This window comes from Drosophila obscura, unplaced genomic scaffold, assembly GCF_018151105.1.
Source record: "Drosophila obscura isolate BZ-5 IFL unplaced genomic scaffold, ASM1815110v1 contig_186, whole genome shotgun sequence".
Lineage (NCBI taxonomy): Eukaryota > Metazoa > Arthropoda > Insecta > Diptera > Drosophilidae > Drosophila > Drosophila obscura.
Window position 1 is genome coordinate 11,379,528 of NW_024542774.1, and position 22,403 is coordinate 11,401,930.

General features: G+C 42.6%; 5 protein-coding genes and 1 pseudogene across 9 annotated transcripts; 2 read left to right on the forward strand and 4 right to left on the reverse strand.

The window, feature by feature from the left end:
- Positions 1–3,054: 3,054 nt before the first annotated feature.
- On the reverse strand, positions 3,055–4,110 carry LOC111074936 (annotated as a pseudogene).
- Positions 4,111–4,278: 168 nt separating this feature from the next.
- LOC111074908 (ell-associated factor Eaf) lies at positions 4,279–20,133 on the forward strand. 5 transcript variants are annotated; one of them, XM_022367894.2, is made up of 8 exons: positions 4,279–4,349; positions 5,141–6,020; positions 6,097–6,189; positions 17,385–17,523; positions 17,607–17,836; positions 17,905–17,992; positions 18,053–18,617; positions 18,679–20,133. In XM_022367894.2, the coding sequence occupies exons 2-8, from the start codon at positions 5,894–5,896 to the stop codon at positions 19,135–19,137; spliced, it is 1,701 nt and encodes a 566-aa protein (XP_022223586.2). In that variant the 5' UTR covers positions 4,279–4,349; positions 5,141–5,893; the 3' UTR covers positions 19,138–20,133. The 5 variants fall into 5 exon arrangements, with proteins under 5 accessions (XP_022223586.2, XP_041448694.1, XP_022223583.2 ...); XM_041592760.1 differs by having other exon boundaries at positions 4,290–4,903; XM_022367891.2 differs by having other exon boundaries at positions 4,290–4,898.
- On the reverse strand, positions 8,884–10,804 carry LOC111074911. The gene is made up of 2 exons (XM_022367897.2): positions 10,696–10,804; positions 8,884–10,634 (listed from the first exon to the last, which is right to left on the reverse strand). Exon 2 carries the CDS (start codon positions 10,131–10,133, stop codon positions 9,219–9,221), a length of 915 nt encoding a protein of 304 aa, XP_022223589.2. The 5' UTR covers positions 10,134–10,634; positions 10,696–10,804; the 3' UTR covers positions 8,884–9,218.
- Positions 13,535–14,393, reverse strand: LOC121404109. Its single transcript, XM_041592761.1, has 2 exons — positions 14,283–14,393; positions 13,535–14,210 (listed from the first exon to the last, which is right to left on the reverse strand). The coding sequence occupies exons 1-2, from the start codon at positions 14,305–14,307 to the stop codon at positions 13,594–13,596; spliced, it is 642 nt and encodes a 213-aa protein (XP_041448695.1). The 5' UTR covers positions 14,308–14,393; the 3' UTR covers positions 13,535–13,593.
- Positions 15,139–16,269, reverse strand: LOC111074910 (glutelin-2-like). The gene is made up of 2 exons (XM_022367895.2): positions 16,172–16,269; positions 15,139–16,099 (listed from the first exon to the last, which is right to left on the reverse strand). Exons 1-2 carry the CDS (start codon positions 16,218–16,220, stop codon positions 15,234–15,236), a joined length of 915 nt encoding a protein of 304 aa, XP_022223587.2. The 5' UTR covers positions 16,221–16,269; the 3' UTR covers positions 15,139–15,233.
- A 1,150-nt stretch (positions 20,134–21,283) lies between the features above and the next one.
- On the forward strand, positions 21,284–22,303 carry LOC111074931 (lactoylglutathione lyase). The gene is made up of 5 exons (XM_022367942.2): positions 21,284–21,443; positions 21,523–21,659; positions 21,749–21,835; positions 21,907–22,020; positions 22,072–22,303. The coding sequence occupies exons 1-5, from the start codon at positions 21,372–21,374 to the stop codon at positions 22,196–22,198; spliced, it is 537 nt and encodes a 178-aa protein (XP_022223634.1). The 5' UTR covers positions 21,284–21,371; the 3' UTR covers positions 22,199–22,303.
- The last annotated feature ends 100 nt before the right edge of the window (positions 22,304–22,403 follow it).

Here is a 22,403-nt window from a genome sequence, read left to right on the forward strand (position 1 = left end):
GCCTGTGCTCCACCCTTTTGTTTACTTAGATTAAAATTTAAAAACTGTATAGAAATAAAAAAGGGTGTCCAAAATTCGCGAAAATGAATGTTAACGGACAAAAGGAATCGTTCCCCGCCCCATTTAGTAGCTACATAAATATTTACATACATATATTTTTGATCAGTATCAATATCCGAGTCCATCTTTTTTTCCGTCTTATGTGAAGCCTAGTTCTCAAAGACTATAAGAGGTGGAGCAGCTGTATCTGACGCGTAAACTCCCAGGGGCTGATTAAGTCGGAGGAGCAGCGGTTTCGACCTCAAATTAAAGATAATTTAAAAAAAGTAGCCACAAAATATCCACATAACTTCTTATTCAACGGCGAGTAATAAGTACACAAAACAAACAAAAAAAACACAAACTGTCATCATCGGCATTCTCCTGATCACCAGATTTGTCCTTCTGCTCCGCGAGCTGTCGGCGGATCTCGTTATCAATGATTTGCATTGCCCCGAGTCGCTGGACATTGTGGGATCGTGGTTGTTCTTGGGCGACATATGCTAAATACAATTTAAGTAAAGAAATCGGTTATCTATTGTTTTTAAATATATTTATTTTTGTATTCGTCTTTATCGATCTCGTCAAAGATTTCAGGGAGCCCCTGCGACCAAATTCGAGTCACAGACATTGGCGACACAGGTGTGGTTGGGGAGCCTGGGAACAGCTTCCTGTTTACATTTTTTTTAAACGCTGCCGCGGTGCACTTATTTTTATAGCGAATATATATTTTTCCTCGCCGATCAGTCCTGTAATCTGATTCCTCTTCTCCGGGAAATAGGTTCAGAAGCTGACTCTCAAAATCACGACATTCCTTGAGGGTGAGCTTCTGCTCCCTTTGGATGAAATGGTCGGCGATGGTGTTAATCGCCGTCTTCCTCATCGCCGGTGTTAGTGGCTCTGGCTGCCACGCACGCAGCAGCAATGATCTGGCCCCGGCCGTCTTAAAAATTTTCAGCACGGTCATGGTCTCCTCCTCCTGCTCCTGCCGGATGGACCCACCGGTGAACGCGCTGTATCGAGGGGAGGGGGTCCCCTGTATAACACCAAAGATACTGCTGCACGCGTAGGATGGTGTCCTGGCCTCTATTGGTCGAAACACTGGGGGCGTTGTTTTCGGTACGCCAGCCCGTTTGGGAGTTTCGTCGCGAGGGGGAGCTGCAGCTGACGATTCCCTGGTTAATAGATCGGGGATGCCGGGGATGCCGGTGATGCCGGTTCTTCGCTTGCCGGTGTTGTTGGTTCTGGTTTCCACATGGCTGGGGGTGTGGGTGGGACGCTCCTGATAGACTCCACTTCAACTTTTTTCCCATTTAATTTAACTATGCCGGCGTCTTGTTGGGTGCTCGGCTTGAGTCCTTCAGAAAATTTAAGGGCAAAGTCCAGTGCCTTCTCATCCGTCTCGAATGGCAATGTGTACTTAACGATGCTGCCTTTGCGGGTCACTTCGATCTCCAATCTGTGAAAATTTTAAGTGTTATTTTAAAATTATTCCGCTAAAATTTTCAACAACTTACTTCTTCATGGTTCAATTTGAGTTTTAAAAATGGTGCCTTGGAGTGCCGTTGTTTCTGCCATTTCCCTTTCTTGTCCAATTCTTTCATGCCATGCCACAGACCGTCGCTCCGAAGACGAAGCAGCACAAAAAGGATTGCGCAATTTTCCTTTCGTCGCAAGTTCGATCTGGGAGCGGCACAATGGGCAAAACGGGCAACTTCGAAAGTACAGGGCGACTGTAGGTTTTTAACAGCTATATTGACCGTTTTTCCCACTGTGTCACTGTTTGCCGCGTAACGCGATTTGAACACATGCAACACTCTGCGAGTGGATTCTGAGCGTTGTGTTTTTACTCGTGATTTATATTTTGGTGCAAATTTAAAAAAAATGAATCTGGAAGAAGTATTCACATGCCACCCACTATTGGCTGGAAGAAGAGACGACGTGCTCAAGGCCATAAAATACGTGGAGCGGGAGTCCCACATAATGGAATTGGACTCCGGGGTTATCAATATGGTGTCGAACTTGATCTATTTTAAGGATCAGCCATTTCTATTGATATTCGACGAGTATCATTTTACCCACATTCCCAACGTAAGCTTTATTATATTATTTTCCCGTCTGTCCGTCTGTCTGGCTACAAGTCTCGTAGGAATGACCATATCTACCAGATTGCCGAATCTGAATCAGATCGGGTTATTATTTAATTTTTATTTATTTTTTAACTTAATAACACTAGTCAACACTAGAATTAGGCTGTGGCCCAAAATATAGTTTTTTAAAAAATTAAAAAAAATTACACCATAATATATATGTATGTATATATATACTTTCAGGTTCATTTCAAACGTTGGAAGGCGTTGGCAATTGCTGCGGTAAAGGTGGATGGTACAAGCCTAAAATATTTGTACATCCGCGTTATGTCCACCGACGCACACATTCTGGGCGCCGAAGAAATCAAGGCTGGACTTGCCGTTGTTGTTAACTCAATTTTCAACCTCGGCTTGGCCCACAATGTGTGCGCGGTTATATCGGATAGATGCAAGGCTAATTTGCTCCCGTTGCAGTATTTGGCCAATTTTTTCCCGCTCCTCTGGGACAAGGTCCACTTGCGGCAAAAAATGGCCAATAAATACCGCAACGTGGACACAACTCTAGAGAATATGTATGCAGCGACATATAAGCAGCAGACTTGGGAGCAACAGCTCGACGCAATGGACATCACCCCGCCGCCAGCAAGCTTAAAATCTTGCTACGACGAGCAAATTGGAAACCTAAGGAAGCTGTTGCGAACATACTTTAGTCTGTCGACAGCCCCCATAACTTTGGAAAAAGTAAATAGCTCAGATTTTGAGTTTAGGGGGGTTGTCCTCCGAGCAAATGTGGGTGATGTGCTCGAATTTATTTTCTTGACACACGCAGCTGATTTTCACGATGAAAGATTGGCAACAAAACTTTTCGCCCGCGTTGTTGGAATCCTGATATCAATTTTTAATCATAGTTTTACTTTTTATTTAATTACCAAAATACCCTTACCCCCGGTTGGGGGCGCTTCTGAACAGAAGCTTCGTAGACACGCATAAACGGATTCCAGATCTTCTCCTCGCCAATGGTGGAGGGCACTTTGGGATCCTGAGATGCACGTCGGCCCACTCAATGCGTTGCTGTATACTCTCGTTATCGGGCTCCACATGGCGGGCAAAGCTCATGTTCTGCAGTGTGTATTCGTGGCCACAAAAGACCTTCGTGGTGTCCGGCAGGGCCGATAGCTTAGTGCACAGAGCCTCGTACATCTCCTCGGGTGTGCCCTCGAAGAAGCGGCCACAGCCTCCCTGGAAGAGAGTGTCGCCAGTGAAGACAGCTCCCTCGCCGTTTCCATCGCCGGCGGTGACATGATAGCAAATGTGCCCGGTGGTGTGGCAAGGAGTGGACAGGCAACGTACGTTGAGACTGCCAATGGTAAAGCTGTCATCTTGGCGAACCTTTTTGTTCAACGCGCCGATACGATCGTCGCCGCCATACACCTCCAACTCCTTCTCCCACAACTTGACGAGCTTCTCATTGCCCCCGGCATGATCCCAGTGATGATGGGTGGTCAGCACCTTATTGAGCGTCACATTCTCCTCTTGGACGGATCCACCACAGCTGCCTCGCGCGTCTTATTGTCCACAATCAAGTACATGTAGTTGTCCTGCAGAGCCGGCAGGATTTTCACCTGCATGCCCTCCAGATTAACGTCCTCAGACCAACTTTACGCAGTTTCTGAACTGAAACGAGACACAGAATGGGTTATAGCTCATGGCGGGGATACAGCAATCAGCGGTGCAACAAGCAAACAAAACAAAAACCAAGCACAGTGACAACGGCAACAACAAGCTTTCGGGCCCAGAGAGAGAGATTAGATTAAACAAAATGGGAGGAACAGCCAGAAATCGTCTTCGCATTAATCCAGCACCAGATGGAATCGCAATTTTTTGGACGAACCTCGGAAATAGGCGGCTGTCATATATTGTTCTACATTGGTAGCCACGCTGCGCCAAGCCGATGACAACATTTAAGCGGTTTTAAGTTTAGATAAGATGCCAACTGTCGATTTGTTTACAAATTTGTCTTTGTATTTAATAGCAGCCAATCGACTGTTGCTCGATACTATCGTGATAGTCTCAAAACCGTCGATAGTAGAGGCTAGCAGTAAAATATCGATACTATCGATAGTGCCCTCTTTGGTTTGACACCTCTATCTTAAATAATTATTTGAAAATAATATTAATTAAGGACTCCGGCCGCTGCAGCGAATATTGTGAAAACAACAAGTAGCTGCCTAGGATCACCAAATGCGATACAGTTAAAGCTAGAAAGATGTGACAGACATTTCCCTGAAATGGTGGAGCAGGCAGGGAAACGCAGCATTACGCACACACGGCCGTAAATACATATGCAGCGCATACAATACATATAGACGACGGTATTTTTCGTCTACGTTTCAATTCGATTTTCGGAAATTTCACCTTCGCGTTGCTGTTTTTCGGCTATTCAAACTTGTTTTGTGTTGCCACTCTGCCACAGGCCCGCCCGCCCCGCCCCCTCTTCGACGGAGACGAGACCCATTTGCAGCCGCTCACTTTTTTAATATTTTGCTTACGTATTACATGTGGCAGTGTGCGTGTGCGTTCGCGTTCGTTATATTCAACCAAAATGAGTGCTAATCTGCATTAAACATGGAATGTAAAATGCAGAAACGGGCATAATTTCTCGCGCATTCAACACGAAACCAAGTTCTTTTTGCCGTCTGCCGACGAAGGAACGTCGAGAGGCACGTGCATGTGTTTGTGTGTCACAGCACGCTAAAAATAATACATATGGTTCGGTAAAATGTGTGAATAACAGTGGAGAGTAGTACATATCATATGTATATAGATACGTAGTGTAGTTCTCAAATGTGTGTCAATATGTATACCAAAGCAGCAGGTGCAAATGCAGTGTTATAAAGCGTTGCAATCTGGTATGACTTTGTGCCTGTGCATGTGTGTGTGTGTGTGTGCGTGCTTGCGAAACAAGCATATGGAAAATAATAATAAATACTTCTTCTGTCTTCTCTTCAAAGAAAACCCCACATCACATGATGCTACACGCTTAACTTCAATAAATCAAAAAGAGAGCTGTCCAAATAATAATCCAACGACAACGAGAAAATCCAATGTTAAATACCATCACAAAAACCCATAAACCGCCCTGAGGAGAGGACCTTTAAACTCTTCTAAGTTTATTATTTTTTGTTTATTATTATTTGTTTTGTTTTGTTTTGAGAACGTGCCTTCTTTTTTTTTGGCGTGCAACACTTTTTTCGCGTCTGTGTGGAAAAGTTTTGCATCGTTTCAAAAAAAAAAGATACACGTCGACACATACGGCCGCAAAGATTCCAAAGCCCACGGGTACTAAACTGCAGCGTCTCAAGGCCAAGGCGGCTGCCAGTCAGCATTACGGCGGTGGCAATTATCACAAATCCGGGAGCAGCAGCAGCAACCAGAACAGCAACACTAACAGTGGCGGTGGCGACATAAATTTTGGAACACAAGGTGTCTACAACTATCAACGCGGTGGCGCTGCCGAGGAGCGTAGCTTTGCTGCGACGTCGGCGCTGGCGGCGGGAGTGGTTGCAGCTGCCACAGCAGTCACAGCCACAGATGTTGGCGAGAAGTCATATCAATACAAGAGCAACAGCAGCAACCACAACAACAACAATTATCAAAAGTCAAACCACACCAGTGCCAATTACAACAATAATAATAATCAAGAAACCTCAACGAACCTGCCTTATCAGCCACATCAGCCTCCACAGCAGCAGCACAACCCCACGATGATGATGACCAAACAAAAGAACACGCTGGCCGAACGCCTCAACATCGGGGACGAGGTGCGCGAGCTGAAGCTGGGCTCCACCTTCAATCCGAAGAACACCTCCACCGCATTTCACACAATCAAATGTAAGATTTGATGCGCCCGCCGCACTAGAGTCGCGTCGATTCTCACAGACACACATTTCCCTCTACGCCATTACAGATGACTTCAAGCCAGCGAGTGTGGATCCGAGCCGTATGGCAACAGTGGATGTTGGCATAAATAATCAAGTTACTGTTATCGTGCCAAATTCAGGTGAGTGCATCAGTAATCAAGGGTGCATTAGGAGATAATAGAGCTATTGATAAAGCTAAAGATTGAGAACTGTTGTCCCCCAATTAAGTTCGTGGGACTAGTGAACTAACGAACACTAGTCGCTGCAGCTTGACACTAATAACCCTTATGTAAGCACTGGCATTACCACAAAAAGAAACGAGCTTGCTGGAAAATCCGGTAATTTATTATCATGATTCGAACACGAATACGAAGAACTAGTCGTATTCAAATTAAAGCGAGACCAACGAGCCACCGACAAGATATCTTCGAGTAGTTATTGATTGATTTAAAAAGCAAAAGCCATATAAAAGAGAGTTTTGAAATGTACACAGAGTATTACTCGCAGAGTATCACTCACTCAGCAGTAATGCCTGGTAATAAGTACTATTTTTAAGTGGACTTTGATCGCTTCTTCTGTTTAACCAAAATGTATTGGATAATTTAATGAATGATTTTAAATTGAATGTGTGTCCACACCACAAGTGGAAATCGTTGGGTTAAATGGAGTAAGTGTGGATTCCGTAGACTTTAAACAGGCTTGTGGTTAGGCTGGGCCGATCCGTCATCTCGGCTTGGATTCGCTTGGCTTTAGTGGCTGGCTGATGACATAATTTCACCGCATTATGCGATGGGAGCGAACGATACGAACCACTTACATTCATAGATACAAATTAATGGCTTGCCCTGTGTGTTATTTTGTTAAGACAAAAGACCGCAGCCCCAGCAGCGAAGGGTAGCCAGAGCTAGAGGAAAAAGCTGGAAACTAAATTACATCAAGCCAGGCAAAATGCAGCCAAGCGTTCAAGTTTTTCTCTCATTTTTTTACCAGTAATATTTTGCTATGCTCTTTGTGTCCAGACACTGTCTGTGGGTTGTCGACGGTCGATCCGTTGTTGTTGTTGTTGTTGTTGGTAGTACACTCATTGCGGCCGAAACTTGGTTTGGGTAACGCTTCGTTGATTGCGGGTCGACGAGTCGCCAAAGAGTTTCAGCGGCGACGACTATTCGATGTATTCGTACCGCTGGCATTTGGTCAAGTGTGGGTTGGCTCTCGAAACTTTACATTAAAGCGCTGCAGTAACTGTTCAATTTCTCTCTTTCCTCCCGCTCCCATGTGCATAGTTTTTTGCTGAACTAGTTTTTAGTTTGGCATCAACACAAGTCGAGAACATTCCCCAGAACTTTTTCTTTCCACTCGCATATGCACATATGTGTTTATGTATGTACGAGTATCCATATCCGAGCTTAAAGCTTGGTATCCAGTACCGCGGAATCAAAATTTTCTGTCAAACTTCATATAAAAAAAAATGCGATGAATTTTTCGTTTACGTTTTCCTGGCCTGTGTATCCAGCAACATGAAAGAAATTCACAGATTTATATAGACAACTGGCCTATCGAGAGCGTGTGTGGACTGAGAGGTTCCTGATACACAGCTCTGGTATATATTATTTTCAATTTATCCTGAAGAGAAAAGCGAGAGAAAGCGGCAAAAAGATTAAAAATAAATTCTAATAAATTTTGTCTAATCCTGTATCCGACCACGCAAGGCTTCAGCATCAGTAACTGCTGGGCTTTCAATTAATAGGCCTTCAAACGTGGCACCATATCCTTTTGGGCATACTTGAATCATATAATTGTGCATATAACCGCAGTTACATTTTGCGCTCGGTTTGGGCACTAATCATACAGTATAATATATTCATAGTATTCATAGAGCGACGGCCAACCCTTTTTGTTCCTTCTTAGCGAATAAGAAGTCGAGATGTAGACAAATGGCTTCAAATTTGATTCGCGAGTATGACACTAAAATCGGTATAGACTAATATCGTACCTAATTATTTCTCCTTATAATTCATAATCATATATGATATAAATATACATACATATGTATATAATTTTTGCACCGCAAATCAATTTTGTATTTGTGATGAATAATATTAATATATATTGTAAAATATATATGTATGTAAATATATGTTGCACGTCGCCCTATGAATGCCCTGTTGAACAATTCTTCGACCGTGAAGTCAATTATGCATAGATTATCTGTTTATTTACATATTTATATCCCTTTATCCATTGCTTTTTTTATATTAAAAGTATATCAGCATATAAAGGCTATACAAAATAATAGTTATTCTGATATTATGGGGCAAGCTTATGGGCAAAATGTGAACAGAAAAACCTATAACCAATACTCGCACAGTATGTAAGAATACGTGGCACACACCCATTTACGCAACCTGGAACCTCAAGACGGTTTTGTCTTCGGGAACCAAAAATTATTCTTTGCATATATTTTGAAGTGTTACAAGAACACACACGTCTGCATGCTGCCAGTCGGCTCGTGTCACGTCATGAGCCGAACGCGGTCAATCCCAGAGCCGAACGCGATCGGCCCCAAAGCCGAACACCTGGGAACGTACGCTGAAAATTCAGCTGCGACACTTTCGTTGTATGAGCTAGAACATCTTTATACTGTATGGTTAGTGGTTTCGGCCACAACTGGAACTGTCTACAAAACACAGAGTGACCAAGCACGTTTTAGGTACATGGTCACACTGTTTTAGTTCTATTCCACACACCTACGAAAGAACTAGCAAATTCCTGACAGGAATTTTCCGGAATGCTAAAGACAGGCATTAACGATGAAAAAATAAAATATACACAAATTAATAGAAACGCTTTTTAAGTTGGAATTTTATTTTTTTATATTTTAAATTTTGAATTTCCACTTTGACCTTCAGTTCAATACACTAAAATGGCTTGTTCTAGTTTCTGGACATTTTGATTTTGTAAGCGTTCTAATCTTCGAGACTTAAATGTATTAACATTTCTCTCACAATCTGTACCATAACGCATTCGGTACTGTATATCGATACGGAACTCCTTGCGATCTTTTGGATAACGTTCTTCCCTTCATTCTTGCGCCTTTTTTGGATATCGGCCTTCTTACCTTTTTGTAATTCTAAAGCTTTAATAATGATTTCATTCATATTTTGGTTAATTATTCTGTCGGATGAATCACTTGGTGAAGGAGTTGGTTCCATGGGCGGCAGTAGTGGGAGTTGTCCGCCCGGACGAACAACTCCTGGCCCTCCAGGAATAACACCTTTTCCTCCCCCATTACGCAATGGACAACTGCTACCAGGACGACAGTAGACACCTCCCTCACAGTAGGCTCCTGCTGGTGTTGGGCAACTGGCTCCGGGCGGCAGTAGTGGGAGTTGTCCGCCTGGACGAACAACTCCGGGTCCTCCAGGAGTGACTCCTTTTCCTCCTCCATCACGCAGTGGGCAACTGCTACCGGGACGACAGTAGACCCCTCCCTCACAGTAGGCTCCTGCTGGTGTTGGGCAACTGGCTCCGGGCGGCAGTAGTGGGAGTTGTCCGCCCGGACGAACAACTCCGGGCCCTCCAGGAATAACTCCTTTTCCTCCCCCATTACGCAATGGACAACTGCTACCGGGACGACAGTAGACCCCTCCCTCACAGTAGGCTCCTGCTGGTGTTGGGCAACTGGCTCCGGGCGGCAGTAGTGGGAGTTGTCCGCCTGGACGAACAACTCCGGGTCCTCCAGGAGTGACTCCTTTTCCTCCTCCATCACGCAGTGGGCAACTGCTACCGGGACGACAGTAGACCCCTCCCTCACAGTAGGCTCCTGCTGGTGTTGGGCAACTGGCTCCGGGCGGCAGTAGTGGGAGTTGTCCGCCCGGACGAACAACTCCGGGCCCTCCAGGAATAACTCCTTTTCCTCCCCCATCACGCAGTGGGCATCTGCTACCGGGACGACAGTAGACCCCTCCCTCACAGTAGGCTCCTGCTGGTGTTGGGCAACTGGCTCCGGGCGGCAGTAGTCGGAGCGGTCCGCCCGGAAGAACAACTGCGGGCCCTCCAGGAATGACTCCTCTTCCTCCTCCATCGCGCAGTGGGCAACTGCTACCGGGACGACAGTAGACACCTCCCTCACAATAGGCTCCTGCTGGTGTTGGGCAACTGGCTCCGGGCGGCAGTAGTGGGGGTTGTCCGTCCGGACGAACAACTCCGGGCCCTCCAGGAATGACTGTTGCAGGTCCTTCACAATTATCCCGTGGGCAACTGTTACCTGGAGGACAGTAGACACTTCCCACACAGTAGGCCCCTTGTGATGGGCAATAGGCACCCGGCTGCAGTGTTAAGGGATAGAGTGGTCCTCTCGGACGATCACAGAGCTTCATGAGGTCCACAATGACTCGTATCAGTGTCACCATTTGGGGGGTATTTTCGGCTTGTGAAATGATCTGAAGAGCTAAACACAGCTGAGACTTCGTTTGTGGAAGGACTTGCTCGTTTTTCATCATTATTTGTAAGAAATCCTTCAGCTTCTGCACTTCGGGCCCGGTAATGGCGATTGCATTGTGAAATAACGTAGCCACCAGGACTCCTAGGGGCATAGTTCTTAATCCAGACAGTTTAGTCACAAGAGATCGTTGGCCATATCATACCGTAAAGTATCTTCACGTAAAGCTTCATGCTCCCAATAGTTTTGTTAGACTAAATACAGTCGGAAAGGATTTTCGTCTTATATTATGTGTACGACAAAGATCCGATTCGACGTGGGTTGTTCTATAACGAATCGTATTACGTTGTAACTAACGAGCTTATCTACTGATAATCCAAAGTACTATTTCCGAAATGTCAAGGTCAACCGGGTTACATTTTAGTTTAGTTACACTTAGGCTAGCGTATTCCTTTTGGTATGTCCTTTGCTGAATGGGCATTGGGATCAGGCTCCTGGCTGTAGTTTTTGGCATAACCATATCAATCGATTTATTAAATTGTTTTCCTCCTTTCAAACTGTGGAGCCAATTTTGTCTTTATCCATCTCCCACATTCACAAACGCTTGCTGTACTATGCCATGTAATTCAAACAAGCCAATGCCACTGCATACTGAATGATGCTGATTTATTAACTTAATCAATTGTTGAAAATGGCTAATTTTCGGGCTCTATTTCGCTTAAATTGGGATTGATTGGCTTTATCAGGTTACCGTCCGCATAAATCTCCAGAAGTGAGCCAATGTTGTACAGAGCGGAACTGCTCTTCTTTAGCTGCGATCCGGTGTTATTTAAGAAATTCGAAAACAATTCTGTCATTTTCAAAATAATTGAAAATGTTTCTATGGGTAGCTGAAGGCAGAGTATAGCTACTAAGACGAGTGAGAAGGGATAATATAATATATCATACATAGATGTAAGACACTTACAGATAAACAGCACAGACAGCCGCATTTTAGTCGTCGCTGTGGTTGCAATGTGCCTCGGACGACTGACGTCTGACACATAACTTTAGAATGTTACACAGGGAACAGCATGACAATTTGTATTAGATAAGCGATGGCAAAAGTATTTACAGTACCCATGAACCCATGAACAGTAAATTAATCCGGATTGTGCCTGTAGCTGAATGGAAAAGATCTCACGAAATATATCCCTGTTTTTTCGATTCTTATAATACCCTAACTTAAGCCTTTCTGAGGAGGACATTTGTAGGCTCTGGTAGGAACCAAAGCATATAGTTGCCCTATTGACAGAAAGTAGCTCTCACAATACTTTAAGCATGTTGATCGGATCCGCAAATGGCTATCCTCACTTGGTTGATCCCTTTCTCCATGCCTACAAATCCTCTTGAGATTTTCTATACTTTTTGTTGTACTTGTTTATTAGGTTACCAAATTGTAACTGCCAAATTTGCCTACTCTGCACTATTTTTCCACTCGATTTTCTACTTGATTCACGACTAATCCGCTTGGTTACGGCTGAACTTGTATAAATACTCCCATGACATATTCAGGACTAGTGTTGTTGTGGATTGACTTTCCGTCACGCTTCCTTTTCTTTTTAATATTCCGTTGTAGAGTTTGGTCGTCATGAACGAACGAACAAAAAAGTTCGTCTTAATCGTTCTTTTTTGTTTGTTTTTTCTTGGTTCGTTTAGTTTGCTATTTTTGAGCTGGTATGGCACCACTTTTTCACATTTTGTTGTGGCGGAAAGTACCATACTAGACTCGTGGTTTTAAATCCGAAGAATGCTTTGAAAAAGTAGTTGCAGCTCTAACAGGTAAAATCGCTCAAACAAGAATGGTTGAAAATATTGCTGATGATCTGACATCCAAAATCGAAACCGACAAAACTTCGCTATCAAAAAGTTGCATTTGGGACGAGTATGATAAGCACTTCAACCAAGATAAAAAGCAAAGCAACAACACGGATGATATCCATGATAGGGGTAGATATTTATCTACCTAGCGGAGGAGTACCTGAATAGAAAGCAGGACCCTTTGATCTGGTGGCCAAAGCAAAAAGATATATCCACGATTATACGAATATGAATTAAAACAGTCTTTGCTTGGTTGCCACGTAGGTGCCTATTTCCTGCCGCACGGGAAATATTCTGCAAAAGGCGAACGCTTTTAATGCCGAATAGGTGGAAAGTCTTATGTTTTTACATAATAATATGTAAAATATTATATAAAGGTGTGTATTTCATAGCTTTTGAAATTATAATGGACAACAAGCACCGACATCATCTATTATGTACATTGATGACGTCGGTGCTTGTATAAATTGAAACTGTTAAAACGATATCAATTACCAAGTACAAATTAAAATACATTTTAACCGTCCACAAATTGTATTACATTTTTTACACATACGCTTACAAATAGAAATCAGAGCTCAAAATTGAACAAAAGAGAACGAACGAAAAATAACGAACAAAAAAGAACGAACAAAAAGAACGATGGACAAAAACGGACGAACGAAAATGAACGAACAAAAAAGAACGAACTGAATACAAATGAACGAACGAACTTGTTCAGTAAAACGGAATCCGTTGCGCATTTGCGCTTTTATTTAATATATCTGTCACCATTTTAACTTCAACATTTTTTCGCTATTCAGAGCATGTTCTTTTTATACCCGTACTCAAAAAGAGTTAAGGGGTATTTGTGGTAAAAGTAGATGTCTGTCTGTCTTGATGAGCGCCTAGATCTGATAGACTATAAGATCTAGAGCAACAAAAGTTGGTTTCCAGACGCATGTGATATCACACTGCTAAAAGTGTATTTCAAAATTTCGGCCCGCCCTCTTCCGCCTCCACAAAGGACTAAAATCTGTGACAGCGTGCAGGGTGCAGCGGCTTACCAGGGTCATGGTTCACAACTGATTCTTTGCTGGTTGTAAAAAAATAGGACAACTACATGCTACACTTATGCTTATGCACATAATTCATATATTGTACGAGTGCTTAGCCTAGAAATAATGTTTAAGCAAAATTGTTGATTTAATTGCAATTTTATTTGTCACAGTATGTTCAATTATGTACATTGGCATGCACAGTCTCATATCTTAAACACTTGATTAAGGAATTTTTTTTCCAGTTCCTCGACTTTCGTACGTATACATTCTGTTACATCGGCATCTACAGTTGCATTCTCCTTAGCAATATCCGTGCGGGCTGAAAGATGCTCGCTTCGGTAATTGGCTCGACGATGATGCTTCCCGTTACGATTTCTGTTCGTTTTTTGTGCATTTGGAGAGTTATCGCTCTTGTTATCGTTCTCGATAACAAAACGGTATTCTCTCTGCCATTTATATTTTCTCCTTAAAGTATGAAGTCTCCCTCTTCTCTTGTAGGGCCGAGAATCCGCATCATTGTTCATTATAATAATGGTAATGGGCGGCTGTTGGATCGTTGGGCTTTCAATAACGTTATTGATATTATTTATGTTATTGTTGATGTTTTTTCCATGACCAGCTTCTATTTTTCTATTCGTCAGCTCTAATTGGCACAGCTTGAGTAAAATATCCACCACCACGATCTCGTTCTTCGTCTCTGACGTGGTCTCGGCATTCGATTGAAATGCCTGCGCTCCTTCCTTAATAAATTTGTCGAGCAGGGAGTGCAGATTAAAGAAAGACAAGGCCATACATTGCAGCTGCAGCACATCAAGCAGAACTTTGGGGAAAGACAAGTTTTTTGTATTTTGAACCGCTTGTTTACAGTCCACTGAATATAAAAAAAGCTCACCAGCGAAAATTAGAAAATGCCGCATTTTAGATAACACTTTGACACCTCTGATCTTTCACTACTAATTGACTGATCGTTAGGACAGAACAAAACAGATTAAAAGTATCCAATCCTCGTACTGTTACTAGTCTTTGATTTCATGGTGAATTATTGTTGTCTGATTAAAAGGTGGTTGGGGGAAGTGAGACTCCCAAGCCGGTATGGTACCGGCATGTTATGGTATGTTTTCGGTATTATTGGTCTGTTTAAACTTAAAAGCAATTCGGATCTGTTTAAATGCTCATATGCTATACTATACACTCTAAGCAATAAAATTAAATGAAAATCAAACATAATACATACTATGTTCAGATTCCTAACGAATAATCAATCTTCAAGGGTCTGAAGTGTATTTAACTTGATTTCTGTAAAAGTGTACTGCGATTCCAAGATTATATTTTGACATTTTAGGCGGATATTTATGGTTTGTAGTCTATTGGTCTTATTCAATCTCAGCGTTCTTTTCCTCAGCTGAGGAGCGTATCAAATAACAAAAGAAAGAAGGCGAACTGGCATTGGAGTGCTCCCACGTGACTCTCCATTAGCAATGCATTTTTCCTCCTCCACCTCCTCCTCTCTCCCCCAATCCCATCATTCTTTCTATAAATTATTTATTTATGTCACTTTCTGTGTGTCGTTTTCGCAACCGGAAGCATTTCCTGGCACTTCGTGGAGTTAGCGGGTGTATCCATATAGAGAGGAGACTTCCTTATCCTCCCCCCCATACTCGTATAACATCCATGGCTAAGTGATTTAATTTCGAAGCCGTTGCCTTACATGAAAAGAGTGAACATTTCTAACCAGTAAAACATAATTATTTGTGAGGATTTCTCGTTTAATCTTTAATGACTTAAGGATTACCGATCTCCGCCGCATTCAAATAGCATCATGGGCCAATGATACGTTTATTAGCTAGCCACTGATGAGTTTTTCGAGACTACAATTTTTTTTGTTGGAGCACTTGTATATGCACCCAAAATTGCCGCACTGAGAGTTGAGTTTGTCGACCAAGTCGTCGGGGTTAATTCCGGACTCATGGACCCCACCTCTTAATGCCTGGGTGATGATAGCTTCGAGGTGGGCCTGTATGATTTTGTTTTTCTTTTTTTCCGATCCTTTTTTTTTTAAGGCGGAAAGCATTTCCATGGCCATGGTTAGCAGCTCAGACTTTCCGACAGTGGGAAATATTTTTTTTTCCACATAGACTCCACACAGTCCACTTGGTAGAACTTCTGTACATGTTGGTGGCAACTCGTTCGGGGGCTGATATGGTGGCTGATATTGTGGCTCATATTGTGGCTCATATTGTGGCTCATATTGTGTTTCATATTGTGGCTGACATGGTGGCTGATGTTGTGGCTCATATTGTGGCTGATATGGTGGCCGATTTTGTGGCTGATATGGTGGCTGATATGTCGGCGGACATGGTTGCAACGTCGGCGATGTTTGATGTTGGGGAACCACAACAATCGATGGCTGACTGGGCACGTATACTTTCTGTTCTGTGTCCGGATTAATACAGTTCCATTTGCCAACTAAAATCTCTCCAAATCCACATACTAGTTTTGCTATTTTTTGTACGAGTCCAACGGTGCGGCTGTGGCTGCTTATCGGACTAGCAGGAGATATGTCTGGTACGTTATTTTGGGCTCGATACACGGACAGGACATTTTCCATAGCCAATTCGAATTTCAATAACTTGCAATAATCCTCATTCATAGCCCATCCGACTTTGCAATAAAAATCGTTTCCGTAGATCGTTTTCGTGGCAATCAACGCTTGAAGGATATGGGTATTTATTAGCCATCCACTTGGTGTACATACTTAAATATGTATAATATCCAACTCACCCAGAAAGAGCACAGGTAGCATCCGCATCGTCTTGGAGAATGTGTCCATTTTTCCAGCAGAGTCACTTTTATTGTGTTGTCGATTAGTCAAGCACTTTGTACTCGTATATGTAATATCCATATATAAATGATTAAATTTCGAAACGGTTCACTTATATAAAAAGCCATGCCAATATAAAACCTTGAAAATGTTCATTAATCGAAGTCTACCGTTGATGGTAACTGTCCTGGCAGGGACTCATATTTTTTTTGGTCCATAATTTCGGACTGTATGTAGTCTAAATGTGTACAGTACAAATTAAAAAAAAAAAATGTCAGCATTTGCACATATCGAACAACGGAGATTGACCATTTACACAGGTTATGTTTATTATATGCTTTCCCTGCCCATGCCCGTGATTTCGTGTAGAAGATTTCTTGTTGCTCGAACGGTCTGAAGAAATTTTTACTTTTTAATTTTCCAGCGGTTGCTTCCTCTGCAGTTTCCGTTGTGTGCGAAAATTTCGCTAGCTTCCTGGATATCCCATTTATAGGTGGATTAGTCAAACGCTTTAACATAACACGTTTCCGCTTTTCAGATTCCGTTTTTCAATTTTTTAAAGAAAGCGTGCGAAATTCCAACTAAGTAAACTCAATATTTATAACGGAATATTCATATGTGCATACATAGTACATATGTAATATTTTGCAGCTGTGTTTCATTTTTATTTATTTTTTATTATTTATTTATTAATTGAATTGCTCTATTGCGGATAGAAAATGAGTTTCTTTCAACTTAGCTGTTCCCTGGGGCCATTGGCATCTCACATTTCGAGCGGGTGCGGGTTCTGGTTCGGTTTACCAAGCTTTGAAATGTTGCTCGTTATTTTATTTTACTTATTATTTTGGTATTGCCTTGGGCGATATACTTGAACTTTGAGTAGCTGACTGGCTGACTTATTGAAATCTTCTGATTTGGACGAGGACGGGTGAGAGCTTGCCGGAGACTTCAAAACAAACTCGTATTGTATTTCACCTTCATTCTCGGTAAAATATACAACAAAAACAAACAGAAAAAAAAACACGTGCTTGTACCAAAGCACGGTATTAATTGTCGTCATAAATTGCCATATATGTGTGTAAATTTCGGTGTGACTTGTGCTGAACTCGCGTTTAACCTGTTTATATACGAGTATTATGTACATACATAAAATATATTTTGTTTCTATTCCAGAAAGTTCCGGTGTGCCTCATACAGTTTATAAGGGTAATCAGAGAGAGTATGCGAAGGAATGCTTGATGATCTACGACAAGGAGACGGGTGCTATTACGATTGAGAAGCTAAATCATAACATACAAGTGAAGAAGACAAGGTGAGTGGATGAGCCCAGCCTCAACATGGTACATGGTTCCTAGCCAGCATCGCATTATACCGAATATTATGTGGACTTTGCAGAAGCGAAGTTACCAACAAGCCGCCAGTACAGCTGCCGGCACAGAATGTGCCCATGAACGTGGGCCATCAAGGTCAGGTCCTAGGCACAAACGGATCTGTGCCAGCGCCCGTGGCCCAATTGGCACAAGGACCTTTGCCCGGACCCGGACCCGGAAACGCATTGGAGAACAGCACCATGCGGGTCTCGTCTAAGACGAAGGTCTCCACGGGCAGTCGTCGGAATAATATAAGTACGTACCCATCGCGTTAGCAATTGGCAGTCCTCAGTTATCACTAATTTGCATTCATTGCCTTCCAGTTGACTTCAAGCCGCGCAATTCACCCATGCAGCAGAGCTCCCCTTCGCGTCCAGTGGTCACCCATCGGAGTCCCCAGTCCGCGCCAGCGTAAGTTCTCCTCCTTAGGCAGCTTGCCGAAGCCCTCTAATGTTCTGAATGTTCTTGCAGTTGGGATGCAAACAATGCCCAACAGACATTGCCCAGCATTCCCATGATAACAGATGACGATGACTTTGGATTGAGAGCCGCTCTGCACAATGGCGGTCAGGCGAATATCTCTGGCTCCTCGACAGGCTCGTCGTCAGGGCATCCCGACCACTATGGTTCCTCGACCTCGTCCTCGTCGCACATGGGAAAGCAGCGGCAGGCTCATGACAAGCGTCAGCAGATGCAACAGCGTTCGAGTCCACCCATGCAACAGCAGCCAAACTACGGGCGGGGCTACAATGGCGCCAATAACTACGCACTACAGCAGCATCCACAGCACCAGCCACAACGGCACTCTCCACACCAGCAGCAGCATCAGCGGCACTCTCCACAGCAGCAGCAGCAGCATCAGCGGCACTCCCCACAGCAGCAGCAACAGCGGCACTCTCCACAGCAACAGCTGCAGCAGCAGCAGCGTGCCACATCTTACGGCCATAGCAATAATATGCCCATGGACTTGGACTCATCCAGAGAACAAGATCTGGCCTCACAGTCTGTTGCACAAGCGGCAGCCGTTCTCGAACAGGTGGGTTTTGGCATCAATCAGTCTTGAAATGTATATCAATTTGTGGTTTCTTTGTTCGTAGCAAATTGGCGGTGCTCTAAGTGCATCCAGCTCCAGTTCCGATTCAGATTCTAGCGACAGTGATAGCGGCAGCGACTCCGATGACAGCACCGAGGATGATCGTCCTATGAAAGAGCAGCAAGAACAGCAACAACAACAGCAACAACAACATCAACAACAACATCAACAACAACATCAGCAACTACAGCAGCAGCAGCAGCATCAGCAGATGCAACAGCCAGCCCCACATCATCAACGCCATCAACAGCAACAGTCCCAACAGCACATGAATCAGCTACCAAATCTGGGCTTGGGTTCCATATCACCATCCTACAACAACCATCACCATCAGCAGCAGCAGCAGCAGCCGCAGCAACAGCAACAAATGTCCGGTGTGTATGCGTCCAATGGCGGCTTTCCAAATGACTTGCTGCAAAACGATCTGCAGTTGTCCTCCAATTCGTCCGACGATGACGATTAGCTGCATTTAAGTTTCTATACAATTTGCCCTCTTTGACTAACAACAAAACAAAACAAAACAATTATTGATATTCTGTCTATATGCGTGTAATTAAGTTGTAATTATTGGGGGAGAATTTAATTGCTAGTGAAATTTTTTATAAATAAATTCTTAGTTCATACACGAGCATACATACATACATACATACATATATTAATTAATTTTTAACATTATACTTAGAACATCCAAATGTGCGGAAAAACACTCAATACGAACACAATACAACACAACGCAAACACTACTTTGCCAATACATATTTCAATGTACATTAATTTTAAATGCGAAATCAAATACAAAGGTTATGTGAAATTGGTTGAGAGTCCTAAATAAGAGCTCATATATGTACATGTATATATATGTATGTACTCGTACGTACACCAGCAACAAGAAACGAAGGGAAACTACAAGAATTATTTAGTTTCTAATGCAAGTGCTGCAAATATTAATTTTAATTCTTAAGTTAACGATATGCATACAACAGAAAATGACCACAGCGGATTTTTGCCATTAATTACGCATTTTAATCTAAGCCTTAAATCATTCGGATACCAAAAGCGAAAATTGAATTTCATGCAGATTGGATTTGGAAATAGAAATGGAGTCCCTTATTTTAAATATCTTTCGTTCGGCTCATTTCTTTTTAGTCATATTTAATTATTTAATTTTCCTTTAATCATGCATTGTTATGGAAGCGACAATACCCTATATGTTCATGGATAGAATGGATGTTTATTTTCAATTGATTTGTTTGCGAGAGCCCCGCCCCGCCAAGCCCCTTCTTATCTTTAGTAGTTAACTATTTGTGCGGTATGAAGACATATGTGTTTTTAGCTCATGTTTTATTTGAATTTATTTGTAGTTCTTTAATTAATTTGTAATAGCTATTATTATGATTTTGTTATTTGCTTGCAATAGTTTAAAGCAATGAGAAAAGAAATAAATGTGAATCAAAAAGTACGCCCCTGTGTGAACCACTTTTTTTTGCTTCCTTCCCAGCCCCCTCCCATAATCTATCGAACCAATCAATGAATGGGACTATGAGCATTATTGTGGTGCACCACAATACTTTACTTACTCAAAATACAACTCCTTCCAATTGGGTGAGCGTGCGTGCCGTGGCCCAAAGTCCAGACACACACTTACTAATATTAACACTATTTGATTTGCCAACACAATAATGAATTGTATGTATAAAGTACCATCCATCAGGAAAAACGACCAATAGAAGAGGAAACGCCAGAGAGCGGGAGATTGAGAGATAGCGATATGAGATGATAGGAATTATTTTTTGTACATGCTATATAGTATATGATATGATTGTAATCATGCCTTGAATAGTAGTAGAACTCCCTCTCTCGCTGGCAGAATGCAGAAGCAAATCACCGAATAACTACAAACACAACTAAATAATGGAAAAATGATTCAGATAATCATAAGCACAATATACATATGCAAAGAAACTAGAACTAATTATAGAATCCACAAATGCCTACGATCACAATGAAACAATGAGAGTATCTTAGTCTAATTGGTAAGCAAATATATACATATATATATATATATATATATACTATACATATATTATATACATACATACATACATACACATGCATGTACACGACTTTATATACAACAAACATACCTAAATACTCTCAGTTGAATTAGTTTTAATATCGACAATTAAACAGTCAACAAGCAAAATAAATTATGCACGATTTGGTCGTGTCGTTTCTACTTATTAGAGGGAGGGATTTAGTGACATTTGCGGATCCAAGATATATATGTACATACTCGTTGCTGACACTTGTTGCAGTCCAGCTGGGACGCCCTTTTGGTAATTTTCTGTTAAAATTCTCAAGTTCCGTTAACTGGGCAAGCAGTCGATGGTGCTTTCCAGGGCTGGAAACAGCAATAATCGCATTCTCCAGCAGCATTCTGCACAATGGAAGGATATTCAGAGGAGACTCTATTAGACGAATCTGGCCTGCATGCCTAATGTGTACATTATATGACGGAAATATTCGTATTTTCAAAATAAAACGCCGCCAAAGGGTTCCGCATATCGCACAAAAATACCGATATTTTGATAGTATCAACCGTGTGCATCGAATGTCACGAATGAAAACACGCATACGCACGTTCCACTCAAAATTAATTTTACACAACAGGTGTGATTTAAATTGAAATACTTTGAAATGGGCGATGTCACTGGCATAAGCAATGCCGAGGCCGAAGCCTTGTGCAAAAAGCCGGAGGAGGCAACACAGGTAAGCCGTGACATATTGAGCAAAGAGCCGAGCCGGTGCAGTAAAAGCAATTAACACGCGTCATCGCGATATTCTATAGGATTTCCTGTTCCAACAAACCATGTACCGGATTAAGGATCCCCGCAAGTCGCTGCCATTCTACACGGGCGTCCTTGGCATGACATTGCTGGTGAAATTGGACTTTCCCGAGTCCATGTTCTCCCTGTATTTCATGGGGTAGGTTAAGTGGAGAGGGCAGACCAGACCAGACCAGACCACACGTCACAGCACAAATGACAATTACTTTTCTTATCACTCAATTGCAGCTATGAGAATGCCGACGATATACCCAAGGACCCGAAGGAGCGCAGGAGCTGGGCGTTGAGCCGCAAAGCAACCATTGAGTTGACCCAGTGAGTGTTTCGTTTGAGCTACATGGGGTGGAAGAGGGAGTGTAGTGTACATTGCCTTCTCTAATTAATAGCAACTGGGGCACTGAAAACGACCTGGATCAGGGCTATCATAACGGCAACAATGACCCCCGTGGCTTTGGACACATTGGAGTGATGGTTCCCGATGTCTATGCTGCCTGCAAGCGGTAAACAATCATCCCATACAAGCTTTAAACACTCTTAATTTCTGTATGTAGATTCCAGGAACAGGGAGTCGAGTTCGTGAAGAAGCCAGACGATGGCCGCATGAAGGGATTGGCCTTCATCAAAGATCCCGACGGCTACTGGATTGAGATTTTCAATGCCTACACCGTTCCGAAATAGAATGGAAACTTTACTTTCATGAAATGTACATGTGCTGCCGTTCCTTAACCCAACCCTTTTTAAAGGAGAATTGTTACAAATAAATTAGGGAGTGTCCAATGTCCAGCTGTCTATTGTCCATATTGTATTTCATTCAGAAACTGCTGTTCGCTCACCTGCCACATAGAGCTGTCAGCACAGGCATTTTGCTAGAGATAATTGGCTC

Excerpts from the sequence above, each read along its gene's own strand:
- LOC111074908 (XM_022367894.2), top strand. The coding sequence starts at position 5,894 with ATGATGATGACCAAACAAAAGAACACGCTGGCCGAACGCCTCAACATC. Across the intron at positions 17,837-17,904 it reads CAGTCGTCGGAATAATATAA|TTGACTTCAAGCCGCGCAAT; the intron begins GTACGTACCCAT and ends ATTGCCTTCCAG. Across the intron at positions 17,993-18,052 it reads AGTCCCCAGTCCGCGCCAGC|TTGGGATGCAAACAATGCCC; the intron begins GTAAGTTCTCCT and ends ATGTTCTTGCAG.
- LOC111074911 (XM_022367897.2), bottom strand. The coding sequence starts at position 10,133 with ATGGAGGAGGAAGAGGAGTCATTCCTGGAGGGCCCGCAGTTGTTCTTC.
- LOC121404109 (XM_041592761.1), bottom strand. The coding sequence starts at position 14,307 with ATGCGGCATTTTCTAATTTTCGCTG. Across the intron at positions 14,211-14,282 it reads GCATTTTCTAATTTTCGCTG|TTCTGCTTGATGTGCTGCAG; the intron begins GTGAGCTTTTTT and ends CTTTCCCCAAAG.
- LOC111074910 (XM_022367895.2), bottom strand. The coding sequence starts at position 16,220 with ATGGACACATTCTCCAAGACGATGCGGATGCTACCTGTGCTCTTTCTG. Across the intron at positions 16,100-16,171 it reads GCTACCTGTGCTCTTTCTGG|CGTTGATTGCCACGAAAACG; the intron begins GTGAGTTGGATA and ends ATATCCTTCAAG.
- LOC111074931 (XM_022367942.2), top strand. The coding sequence starts at position 21,372 with ATGGGCGATGTCACTGGCATAAGCAATGCCGAGGCCGAAGCCTTGTGC. Across the intron at positions 21,444-21,522 it reads AGCCGGAGGAGGCAACACAG|GATTTCCTGTTCCAACAAAC; the intron begins GTAAGCCGTGAC and ends GATATTCTATAG. Across the intron at positions 21,836-21,906 it reads GCAACCATTGAGTTGACCCA|CAACTGGGGCACTGAAAACG; the intron begins GTGAGTGTTTCG and ends TCTAATTAATAG.